Raw genomic sequence first — 13,041 nt, 5'->3', positions numbered from 1 at the left:
TTCTGCGCATTTCTGTAACCATTCTGTTATAGGTCACTGACCTCACCCTGGCCCAAGGGTGCAGTTTCTGACTCCTAGAAATCCCTGCCTCTTAAAGGAATCTATAAACTTCCCCAAATAGAACAAACCTTTATTTTGCTTCCGGCAGTAGTTGGGCGCCCTTTCTTGTCAGCTTGCAGATTTTCCGGAAATAAAGACTTTATAAAAGGTCTGAAAAAGGAGAAAGAGAAGGGGTTAGCAATCAGTGGGTACCTCGGGGGGACAAAAGCCTGCTTCTGTAGAGGATGGGGAAGAGGGCTGTCCGGAAGCACATAACCTTGGATCCAGAAAGACCATCTGACTCAAAGCACGAGCCATCAAGGTGTGACCCGGGAAATAAGCAGTGAACAGAAGAAACGGAGAAAGAATTCTAAGATAGAAGCATCTTAGTGTCTAAGCCTGAAAAATTAAATTAAAAACTCTGCATTTTGAGTTTGCCTGCTCACTAGAACAGAGGTACACCTTGGCAAGAGGACACACAGAGAGGACTGGTACTGGTTTACCGAGTTAAGTGAGATAGACCAGAGCTCAGGAAAGTGTACGAATTGTTGGGGTCCAGTGCAGATTCTGCTTTTTTTTTTTTTTTTTAAATTTTTATTTATTTTTGCAAGCGAGAGCGACAGAGCATGAGCAGGGCGAGAGAGAGAGAGAGGGAGACACAGAATCCGAAGCAGGCTCCAGGCTCTGAGCTGTCAACACAGAGCCCGACACAGGCCTTGAACTCACGCACCACAAGATCATGACCTGAGCCCAAGTCAGACGCTTAACTAACTGAGCCACCCAGGTGCCCCACAGATTCTGCTTTGATTGAAAGCAGGGTTTCTCCATCTCGGTGCTATTGATACCAGGATTCAGGGCTGGATAATTCTTTCTTGGGGCGGGGAGGGTTAGGCTGCTCTACGCAATGTAGGACGTTTTGCAGCATCAGTGACCTTTGCCTACTCGATGCCATTAGTACACTGCACCTCCCCCCTGCCCCTGCAAAAAACCTTGAAAAACTTATTTTAAGTAGGAGTAATTTTATGTGGAGTGATAGGAACTCACCAATTCTTTGCCAGTTGAATATATTTTCATTAGTCCGTCTAATCGAGCTGCCTTTGTTCAAATACCTGCCTCACCAGGACACAGGGCAGGGACAATGTCACCTCATTGCCCCTGGTGTCTAGAACACAGCCTGGTACACAGCAGGTGCTCAATCAGTATGTGGTGAAGGACCGAATAAAGTCACCCATGTAAACCAGCAATCTGACACCAAGTTCAATTCCTCCTAAATGGCTTTTGGGCTGTCTCGAATTTTCTAGGAAGTCTCCCAACAATCTACTTTTAACTTGATCAGACATGATTATAGATTTTTGAAGCCAGTGTGTTTAATAAACAATAGACTGTGTCTATAGGACAGGAGTTTTACATGGAAGCGTCAATAGCTCTCAAAGTTGTCATAAATTTTAATAATTAAAAAAAAAAATCTGAAAGCATGTCTGCACCTGACTGTCATAAAACCCACAAGGCAGAACTTGTGGTTTACCTGACTTTTTAACAGGAGCAAATCGATTTTATGTGTTTTCAAATGAAAACAAATTCAGAATCTCCAAAGTTGGGGGCTTCAGGGAACTTCAGCATGGAGAGATCATGGGGGAGATGAGGGCCAGGGTATGGGCGTGGGGGGAAGAGAACTAACTGGAGAAGAACAACTTCCGGCCAAAGCCTGAAAAGCATGCTTGGTTTTCTTAGAAAATGAGCAGACTTGGGGCTGTTAACTAAGGAAGTTAACCTCGATATTACAACAGTTCAAGTAACAGGAACTAAAAGGGGAGCTATTATTTGGAGGTCACTCTAAAAATTGTAAAAGCTGGAAGACTGTGCAATATTGTGCTTGCCTGGCTTATATGGGCCTGACCATGTAAATTATTCTTTATATCCATTACCTAAGGTCTTGGGAAACTTTGCAGGGAAGAGGGGAGGGAAGGACATCGCAGGGTTGGTCCTGGGAGCTCCTGAAGGTTGTAAGGGAAATGGAGGCCCCTACTGCTCCTACCCCTATAGCTTAGACAGGGTCTCTGGAGTTAAATCTCTGAGGCAATCCCTTTTGAGCTGCCCGTCCCTAGTTTCTTGAACCATTTCCCAAGTGCTTCAGGGACACGTTATCTCACATCCTGCAAAGCCATTAGCCATTAAAAAAATTGAGTGACCATGGAAAATTCTTGGGATGATATTCTAAGGGCAAAGTATCAGAGAACCAGAATGTTCCCTTCTTAGACAGTCAGAAATGGCCATCCCAACCTAACCCCAGGATAGCCACCTCTCCCTGATAATACTACTGAAAATGACGAAGCTAGGGGCCCTGAAGGCATGCACACAGCCCATGGAATTGGGAGGCAGAAAGTGTTAGGGGTACATGGGATTAGAGAGGAAAAGTTATTTTGAAAAACCAAATTGTCTAATGATTACTCAGACCCAAGAGCTGAAAGGAACAAAGTGCTGACCACTAACTGCCACAAGCTTTTTCTTAAATATTGAAAATTTTATCAAACCTACATCCCATGTCGGGTAAGGTAAAACACACTTACAGCTCACTGCTCTGCATAAGCTCGATCAGATCCATAAACAGCACGTCACGGTTCCTTTCACAAAAGCCATCCATGTCATAGGACACCTGGCCAAGAACAGAAAGAAATCTAATTTTATCCTGTAAGTATTTCATTGAACAAAAAAATCCAAGTTGGCACGGCTATTCTTACCAGAGTGTGAATATTTCCAGATGTACAATTGGGATTTCATCATGAACTGTCACATTAAGGCTGTGCATGTTTTATTTAACTTGTTAGCTGACTTAGGTGGTGATGGTCTGTGGATGCTGATGGATGTAATCCGCTGCCTACATGGCTCAGATGATCTATGACCAGGACGTCAGCTACCACGATCACATAGCCCTTCTTCAGTGAAGCCATGGGAGTATCTAAGTAATAAACTGAATTCTTTCCCTAAATTTTCGCTACAACAGAATAAAATAAAACTCCTTTTGCTCATTAATCCATTGCAATGGAGCACGTCATCTGAGTGCAATTTTTTTCTACAAATGGTGTCACAATTAGATCAATTCAGCCAAAAACTCATGCTCAGGGACCCTGGTGAACAAGAAATTAGATGGGTGAAAGGTGAGACCAGTGGATTTTCCATAGGACTAGAAGACTCTAAATATCATGACCTCAACTTACTTTGTATCACCGGCACCTAGACAAAGCCTGGTAACCAGCAGGCACCTGATGACCATGCGTCTTATGAGAACAAACATCGAAAGCAAGCCTTATTTACAGATAAGGGATACAGGCTTGTGACTGCAGCAAGAGGCAAGACAAAAATCCATTCCTTCAGCAGGGTGATTCACGATTTAAAAACATGCAGTAGTGTATACAATCCTTTGTACTGCCTTTGCACATACTTCATATGTCCCATGCTGTTGAATGAATGAATGAATGAATGCTGAGTGAATAAAATACAGTGAAGCAGGTGAAACTCTAGGGATATTGTTATCAGTTGGCTCATGAGAAAACAGATCACAGACCCAAAGGCTTAAAACATTAAGGTAGGTGTTGGAAAGGGTAACTTCCCCTTTCCCATGGGACCCTTGCTCTCTGGACATACCTTCCCAGCATAATGGTGAATAATGAAGCCTTGGTTCCAGCTGTTGAAGTGCTCGTGATTCCCAATCTGCATCTGAAGTTTCTGCAGCAGGGTCTGGTCCGCCCCCTCCCCCACTGCGTGCATCGTGGCACACACGTCGTCCAGGATGCTCATGATCCCAGGAGGGTTCTGGTGGTACCAAGAAGACAAAGTCCCAATTCAGTGACTGTTTAAAGCTCCAGTTCCGTGGCTTATGGGGTCTTTTCTTAAGCAAGGAAATAGTTCCCTAGACTCAAGATACCATCTTGAAAATCAGTCTTTCCCTCTGAGCAAAAATGCCATTAATAATCCCAAATGGGAGTTGCCACTTAGATCTAATGATGGAGGAAAGTCCATGTAAAAAAAAAAAAAAAAAATTGCTTAACTTCCCAAAGTTCTATTCAAAGTCATACACAGATCACACTCTGCTGACTCCTATTTGTACTAAGCTGATTTTCAAAACCCAAAAGAAAAATGAAAACATTTTCCTTTGACCTTAATTCATTTCTTAATATTCACTTTCAGCCTGTTACCCACAGAGGCATGGTTGACACAGTTACAGACTGTACACATTCTATGTGTGACTTTTTTTTCACACAGCACTGGTTTATAAACAGTCTTCATGTTTTACACAGTCTTCATACTTAATATTTTAATGGCTATATTTTGCTGCTCTGCTATGCTATAGTTTATTCAACGACTGAATTGTCTTCGGATGTTTTTACGGTTTCCCGTTTTGGACTTTTATAAAAACCAAACCAAAACAAAACAGTACTGAGGAGATCTCTGCCTACATCTCTGTTTTCTCTTGGTGAAGATGTATAAATGGTCAGAAGGCAGGGCCAATTTTATGTCTCTTCATACGCTATGCCATCCACGTTAGTTCTCAATGTCTCCTCTCAGAAGTCAGTAATAACTTCCAATTGTAAATTGACATTCTATTCATATATACATGTTGGTATTACTACACATAAGTCTATACACAAAATTGATGTAATTGTAAACATTCTCTGCAAATCAGAGTTGTCACTTCCCCCATCCTAAAACAATGACACAGAGAACAGAAACCTACTTGATGTAAACCTGTGTGCAGTGAAGGGACACAGCAGACTGATACTTACAACTTTGTTCTCTATGAGGTCACACACGATTTTGTTATTAAAGTACTCAATGGGTGTCCATCTTATTCCCTCCTGAACATACTCTTCCTGAGGGACAGAAAGCGAGAATTTACATTACTACCCAGTGAAGGCTAGTTGGAGGTCAACCCAGATGACTATCAAAAGGCACACAGGTCACCATGAAAGAGAAATTTGAATGCCCTTCAACATACAATGGGAATTTTCTTTATTTTTCTAAGAGGGATAGAAAAGGGACATTTCATTGCTTGGTAATTTTTTTTTTTTTTTTTTTTTTTTAAGACCCTAACACAGGGGTCTACCTCACGACCCAGAGATCAAGAGTCACATGCTCTACTGACTGAGCCAGGCAGGTGCCCTATGCTTAGTGATTTTTATATTTAGTTTGAACCATATGAAATTTATTACCACACTATTGTTTTTGATATACAAACAATAGCAATTTAATATGGCTTAACCCATAGGTCAAGTTACAAAATTATCTTTTTGAATTTAACCTACGAACAGCAGTACAGATTAGTCCTTAGACACTCAAGGGCTCATCCCTCACTTAAGCCTGCTGCTCACTTAGCTTGATGAGCACCACCCCATTCTCCTGGTTTCACTCCTTCTTCACCAGTCTTGCTTTGTTAGCTTCTTTCCAGATCTTCATATGATGGGGAGACCCTAGGCTCCATCTTTCAGCCCTTCCTCTATTCTCAACCCTGCTTCTCCAGAGGATTTCAATCAATCCCACGGTTTTAAATAGCACCTGGAGGCTAATGACGCCCAAATTTATATCTCTGGTCTAGACCTCCCCACCGAGTTCCAGGGTCATGATATTTATATTAGAGTCTGTGTTCAGATGTGTCACAAGCCTTACAAATGTAACTTGTTCAGTGGAGTTCTGATTCTGCATTTCCCCACCATTGCCAGCCAACTGTTCTCCTAGTCTTACTCTTCAGTATATAGCCTCACCATTGGCCCTATTATTCAAGCAACAAGGGTAGAAATCAAGAAATCATCTTTAATTCCTCTTTCCTTCTTAGCTCATTGGTAATTATTTTGAGCACGTGACATTGACTCTCTTTCTAAAATACATATCGAATTGGACCACCTCTCACTGTTCTACCACCTCTACTGCTATCATCATCTACACCCCCATCATTTCTTTCCCAGTCTCTTAACTGGTTTTTAAACTTTCACTCCTTTCCCCCCCCCCCCACCAATGTTTATTTTTGAGAGAGAGAGAAAGAGAGAGACAGAGCCTGAGCAGGGGTGGGGCGGAGACAGAGGGAGACACAGAATCCAAAGCAGGATCCACCCTCTGAGCTGTCAGCGCAGAGCCCGATGAGGGGCTCGAACTCACAAACCATGAGATCATAGTTGGACACTTAACCAACTGAGTCACCCAGGTGCCCCTCAACTTCCACTCCTGTTGGCCTTCCCCTCATCTCACTCTAGAAGTCTATAGAGCCTAAGTAATCTTTTCAAAAACACAAAGCAGACCACGTCACTCTCTGCTCAAAACTCCCCCAGGGTTTCCCGTCATACTTACTATAAAATCTGAAGCTTCCACCACGCCCTACAACATTCCTGTATGATCTAGCCTCTGCCTACTTCATCCGGTCTCAGCCCTACCACGCCTTCCCCTGGCTGTTCTGCTCTAGCCGCTCTGATGTGGTGGAAGGCTACAACGCCAGGGCAGGGGTTTATGTGGAAACCACTGGTCGCTTCCATGACTTAATGTCCCCCCAAACAACCATTCATATGTGCAGCAGGTTGCATGTGTCCCCCGAGATTTCATGTCCGCCTAAAACTTCAAAATGCGAGGTTTGGAAATAGGATCTTTGCGATATATTTAGCTAAGGATCTTGAAAATGAAATCATTCTGGAGTTAGGGTGGTCCCTTACTCCAGTGACGGGTGTCTTTACAAGAGAAAGGAGAGGGAGATTTGGGCGAAGAGGGACACAGAGAGGGAAAGAGCATGTGAAGGGAGAGGCAGAGACTGGAGTTGCTGACATAGGACAGAGACACCAGGAGCCACAGAAGCTAGAAGAGGCAAGGAAGGAGTCTGGTCCTAGTGACCTTCTGAACTATGAGAGAAGTGATGTCTGTTGTTTTAAGCCACTCTGTTGATGGTACTTGGTTACAGCTATCCTAGAAATCCAGAACAACATGGTATCCAGATTAAAAGCGAACTTGCATGGAACTTTGAGGAGAAACTATAAGTAAGACACGTTACTTCACATTAGAATGAAAAACACCAGCTTTGTCTGTATTTAAGGAAGATTGGGAGTCGAGCGGATCTGAGAAAATCAAGTTTTTCCTTTGGAACACAGTCCATGCCATAGACAATTGGGGTTGGAACTGGGTTTCCATTTTCCACTCGGTCAATGAGTCAGAGTAGTAAAAGCAGCCAGTAAGAAGTCCAATTTCACAACATCATTTGCTTAAAGGAGAAAGAAACTGTAGCAGATGGTGTTTACAGTTCATAGACTAAAATGTCACAATGGCATATGGTTTTTCTGTCTGACTTTATTAAGTACGTTTCCTAATACAAGGCTAAAAGTTGAATCTAGTAAGAAAAGAGAGACATTTATACCTTTTAAACGAAACAAGTTAGAAATCAGATGAAACAAGAGCGACTGCTTACCTGTTCTGCCTTTAATGTCAGTTCAATAAAAATCTGCTGTAATTTTTCATTAACAAAATTGATACAAAACTGCTCAAAGCCATTTTTCTAGGAAAAAAAAAAGGTTACTTGCATGTAATTGTTACTGCAAAATCATTATGAAGTCATTTCTTAAGTGATTTAGTGAAATGTTTCAGTGTGAAAAGTCTTAACAGAAATGTTGGAGGCATCAGTAGACAGCAACATAGTTTATATTTAGGGGAAACTAATTCAGTAAAGGTACATGAAGAACGTACAGAGGCAAAAATTAACTGCAGTGGGTTTTTTTTTCCCCCCATTACCTAGAATTCTTTATTTCAAGCCAGATGAAATGCATCACCCTCCCGGGGCCCCAGATATTCAAAATGGTCTTACCTGGAATATTTCAAAGCCATAGATGTCCAGGACACCAATGTTGTATTCTTCATGGTCCTTCTCCATTGCTTTGTTGATGGACTACGAGAAAGTAACCAGCATGGCAATTAACTTTTCTTTCCTATTAGAAAGGGACATGCATGCAGGAACGGAAAGCAAGACTGTACACAGCAAATTCTACTGCCTGCTGGAAACAGGATGGCAAGACGAGAGGTGATTTGCAGCTTAAAAAAAGAGTCTTGGTGCAAGGTCAAGTCCTCTGGGAAACCACCAGGATGCAAAAAAGCTACTGTTGCTTAATGATGAAAGCCATTAACTTCTGGCACTTAGTTTTTCTCAGGAAGTCTAGAGAACTGGAAGAAAATGTCATCTTGGATGATTAAAGTCAAACCTATTTCATATAAAAAACCAATAAGACAACATCCATAAATATTATTTCTGTTGATCCTGTTCAGGAGCCATTTAATGGTTCCCTAACACAGCATGGGGCGGGGGGGGGGGGGGGGGGGGGGGGGGGAGGGGGAAGGGGGATATCAAGGCAGAGACAATCTCTGTTCCCAGGAGCTTATAGAGAGGGTGAGCCAGCTACAGATAATAATGCCAGTAATTATTATTAAAGTGATAATAATAAAAGGGGCCTCCGTGTATTTACCATTCACCCGTGGCAGGCTTTGCTCAGTGCTTTCCATGTGTTTCCATTAATTCTTGCTACAATTTTCCCAACAACGGCGATAACATTAGAATCCCTAAGCCCGCCATGGGCTAAAGGCAGGGTCTAGGGGGTCTAGGCCTAGTGTTCTGGATCACTGTGAGAAGGGATGCGCAAGCCAATGGCTAGACTTAACAAGAGAGGGTGGGTGCAGGTTCTAGGGGCTTGGGGAGGGCTGCAGGGCAGGGAGGAGCACAGGAGAAAGGTTCCTGGAGGTGGTGAACACCTGGATGAATATGGAAGCACCAGAAATGTTTTCCAGGCCAAAAAAATAATGTGGCATCTTTTGTGAGCTAATGGGTAATGACACACAACACTTAGCCCAGTGCCTGGCACATGGTCAATGCCCAGTAAATGTCCGCTCTAATTACATGGGGCATCCGTCTGCTTTCACCACACAAAACGTAAAGGGCAGGCAAAAAGGAAATAAGGTGGTAAGTCTAGCACTGGAAGGCACACTGAATAAAGAGACAAGAGATGTGGGTTCTATGGTCAATTCTGCACCACTCTCTTGCTGAATGGCCTTGGGCAGATGCACTAGTACTTAGGCTTAAGATTCCCTTGTCAATAAAATGAGGAGTCTGGACAAGTAAAAAGCATGACTAATGTTTAGTATGACCCTGACCTTCCACAAGAAGTACACAGAATAATTACCCTATCCTGCCCTGCCCTACTCAACCCTAACCACACCTAACCACACTTTAAGCCATATAGATGGTGGCTGGATTCAAACACAAACTGTTTGGATCTAATGGGCATATTGTTGTTCTTTGACTAGGGTCCCCCTAGGGTTCTTTCTAGCTTTAATATATAAAAGACAGAGAAGCAGAATATAGCTAGAACACTGTCAAATCACTTGGGTATAGTTCCTAGATTTATCACTTAATAGTAGTGTGACTTTGGGGAAGTTCCTTAGCGTCTCTGTGCCCAAGTTATCTGTAAAATAGGATAATAATACCCCAGTCACATGGTTGCTGTAAGAACGATGTGAGTTATTTTTTCTAAAATACTTAGAATGGCATCTGACACATAGTAAGGGCTACGTAAGTGTTTGATATTACTATTCTACCATTTAGAGGCTATGGTGATTAAGAGACTGTCACTGGCAGTTCTATACTTCTGAAAGACTAATTTTCAGAATCTGTGATAGATAGATAGATAGATAGATAGATAGATAGATAGATAGATAGAAGTGTATGTGATTATGCCATTATAAAAACAGCCTGTGATAGTTCTAAAATATATCTAAAGTCTTTGACATGTTTCCCTTCAAAAGGTAGAACCTAATTCTCCTCCCCTTAACTGTGGGCTGTACTTAGTGACTTGCTTCTAATGAGTAGAGTACGGCAGGGTGTCAATATTTCAGTCCAAGGTTACAAATTAAAAGATTTCTGGCTTCTTCCTTATTCTCTCTCTTAGATCACTCATTCTGGGGGGAACCAACTGCCATGTTGTGACAATCTTCAAACATCCCCAAAGAAGGCTCATGTAGCAGGGATGTGAGTCATCTTGCCCACAGCCATAGGAATGTACCATCTTGGAAGTAGATCTTCCAACTCTAGATGGAAGACTAGTAGCTCCAGTCAAGATCTTGACTTTAGCCTCGTCCTTGAATCAGAATCACCAAGCTAAGTCACTTCCTGCAGCAACTGTGACAGAATAAATGCTTATTGTTTTAAGCCACTAATTTTGGGCTGATGTGTAACATAGCAATATTTAACAAATACAGTATTCTAAAGCTTTAGGCTCGAAAGTCAACAAAGTTTCATGACCACGGGTCTCCCCTTTTTCTGTTCTATAGTTCTGGCTTTACTGAGTATTTTGTCCAGAAGAAGCTGTTACCATGTTAGCATCTTGCTGGGCAATTCTAGAAGCAAAAGTGGGATTCAGTGATCCCAGGGTAAAAGGATAACAGAGGAGTAAGCATTATAATGGTTATAAGGAATAAGCCAAAACATGAAAACAAAGCCCTTAGTGATTTTTATAGCTAAAATGTGAACTTGTGATTACTTACATCTACCAAGAAATCAAAGACCCGGGCATGCAGGGCCTTCGCAAGTGCATCCCTGGTGTAACAGGCCTGCTCCACGTTGAGGGTCACGTGGATGGACTCCGACTTGCCTCCCCACTTACTATCCATCTGCCGGCTTGTGAGCTTCTCTTTCAACCGGTCCTGGTTTATCCCCAGGAGATATGCAGGAAAAGCCAAAACTATAGAAAACAAAATAAAGCATGATTTCTTTCAGAATTTTAACAATTCACTTCACAAACATGTGCAGGCATTTGTGTGTGTGTGTATGTGTGTGTGTGTGTGTGCATGGGTACACATGTGCACATACAAGACACCATCACTGGCCCCCCAAAACTTTCACTCTACTGAAGACTGCTTATCAGCAGTCCCACACACATCCATCCACTTTGTTTTTCTCAATTGTTCTATTACATGAGTCAATTCCTATGATGACTGAAACTTCCAATGATACAAATCAGTGATCCAAGAAGGATGGCGAACCAATCTCCCCTACTGAGATCCCAGTTAAATGCCTAAAATGGACATCCTTCCAAGCTTGCAGCAAGGCAGCCCGGAAGGAACTAAATCAAGAGACATTTCTTTGGCTCCAAAAATTGTTTTCTTCCTTTCTGGTATGGTGTTTTCATAGCATCATTCCCAAAAATGTTGAAGCACCTGGTATCATGGAACTAACAATTACAAGCAATCAGATATTTACTGAATGCTTAACACATGTAGTGTTACTAGAGAGGACAGAACACAAAATATTAAAAAATCTTGAAGACCCATCTAGTTGAGGCCTGGACACTGTACCAAATTCAGAAGCTTACTAAAAGCTGAATATGTAATACAGGCAGACAATAAAGTCCTAGAGGAATTGAGAACAGGAAGCTGTTACAACTTGCTGGGGTAGTCAAGGAAGATGTGGGATCTGGGTGGGGCCTTAAAGGATGAACAGGATTGGGGCATCTGGGTGGCTCAGTCAGTTAAGCACCTTACTCTTGATTTCAGTTCAGGTCATGACCTCATGGTTCATGGGATCGATCCCTGCATCGGGCTTTGCGCTGACAACACAGAGCCTCCTTAGGATTCTCTCTCTCTTCCTCTCTCTACCCGCTCCCATCTCCCCTTCCCCCCCACCCCGCCCCCTGGGTCACAAACTCTCTCTCTCAAAATAAATTTTTTTAAAAAAGGATGAACAGGATTTGCACAGAAGCAGAGGAAGAGAGAGACGAGGGGAGGGCAATGGGACATGCACAGGTGTGGAAGCAGTGACTTAGGACACACGGTCAAGGTACAGCAAAGGGCCCAACATTGGCTACAGCTGAAAGTTAAGGTAGGCGATTACAAGGTCAGGGTGAATTCCGACAGGGGAGGTCCTTGAATGGTATATGAAATTTGGCCTGGAGTCAAAGGGGGCCTGGATGGCTTCTTGTGTGTGGGAGGGGGTGGTTTATAAGATTTCTCTGAGAGATGTGTCTGGAGCAAAATGGAGAGCATCGGTGTTATTCATGTCACAGCACACCCATTCCATCCTAAGGACATGTAGTAACATAGTTTTGGTCTTCGAATAGAAGAGCTGAATGGATGGCTTAGTAACTTATTTTAAGCCATGGAACTTGCCAAGAGGAGGGCTCAGGATATAAATGGATTTTCTTGATTTCTGCTCAAAACACTGTAATGTGAATAAGTGAGACCATGCTGGGTCATGAAAGAATGCTCAGATTTTTTGCAGTATGAATGAAAGATTTTCATCGACACAAATCCAAACTCTAAACCTGGGTAGCAGTCTTCTTTTTCTGCATAAAACTGTATCAAAAGTTTCTGATAAAAGGATTTTTGTCAAAGACTTCATGATAATGCTCAAAAATCACAAGCCTCCCAATAAAGGATAATCTGAATTTCACAGATGGTGTTAGAATGAACGGGCTGACATTTTCAGTACATACCTTCCAATGATATTAAGTCAGTGAATGCATTTTGAAGAAGTGTAATGCCAGAACAAGGTATTTATTATCTATGCTAGCGTTCCACAACAGTGCTCTGACTAGTAGAAGGGCTTCCTTTTACAAAGGGCACGTGAACAAGATCAAGTGCACTCATTTGCCAATGGCCATTTCCTTTAGTTTGGTTTTAATGTTAGCACGTATGTTTAAGAATCTGGATGTGTCTGGGCAATGCAAGCTGGTGCAGCCACTCTGGAAAATAGTATGGAGGTTCCTCAAAAAACTAAAAATAGAACTACCCTATGACCCAGCAATTGCACGAATAGGCATTTATTCATGGGATACAGGTGTGCTGTTTCGAAGGGACACATGCACCCCCATGTTTATAGCAGCACTCTCAGCAATAGCCAAAGTATGGAAAGAGCCCAGATGTCCATCGACGGATGAATAGATAAAGGAGATATGGTATATATATACAATGGAGTATTACTTGGCAATCAAAAAGAAT

The 13,041-nt window shown here is 42.3% G+C and overlaps 1 protein-coding gene across 1 annotated transcript in view; it reads right to left on the bottom strand.

Annotated features, from left to right (window-relative positions):
- Positions 1-13,041, bottom strand: part of MYO1E (myosin IE) — a 215,583-nt gene that overhangs the window by 70,263 nt on the left and 132,279 nt on the right. Inside the window, exons 10-16 of the mRNA XM_045449577.1 lie at positions 10,591-10,787; positions 7,868-7,948; positions 7,475-7,561; positions 4,821-4,907; positions 3,682-3,849; positions 2,607-2,692; positions 129-210 (exon numbers count right to left, since the gene is read on the bottom strand). Of these exons, the coding sequence (XP_045305533.1) occupies positions 129-210; positions 2,607-2,692; positions 3,682-3,849; positions 4,821-4,907; positions 7,475-7,561; positions 7,868-7,948; positions 10,591-10,787 (788 nt within the window). The remainder of the gene's footprint in view (positions 1-128; positions 211-2,606; positions 2,693-3,681; positions 3,850-4,820; positions 4,908-7,474; positions 7,562-7,867; positions 7,949-10,590; positions 10,788-13,041) is intronic.

This window comes from Leopardus geoffroyi, chromosome B3, assembly GCF_018350155.1.
Source record: "Leopardus geoffroyi isolate Oge1 chromosome B3, O.geoffroyi_Oge1_pat1.0, whole genome shotgun sequence".
Taxonomy (NCBI): Eukaryota; Metazoa; Chordata; class Mammalia; order Carnivora; family Felidae; genus Leopardus; species Leopardus geoffroyi.
This window is presented reverse-complemented; position numbering and strand designations above follow the sequence as displayed.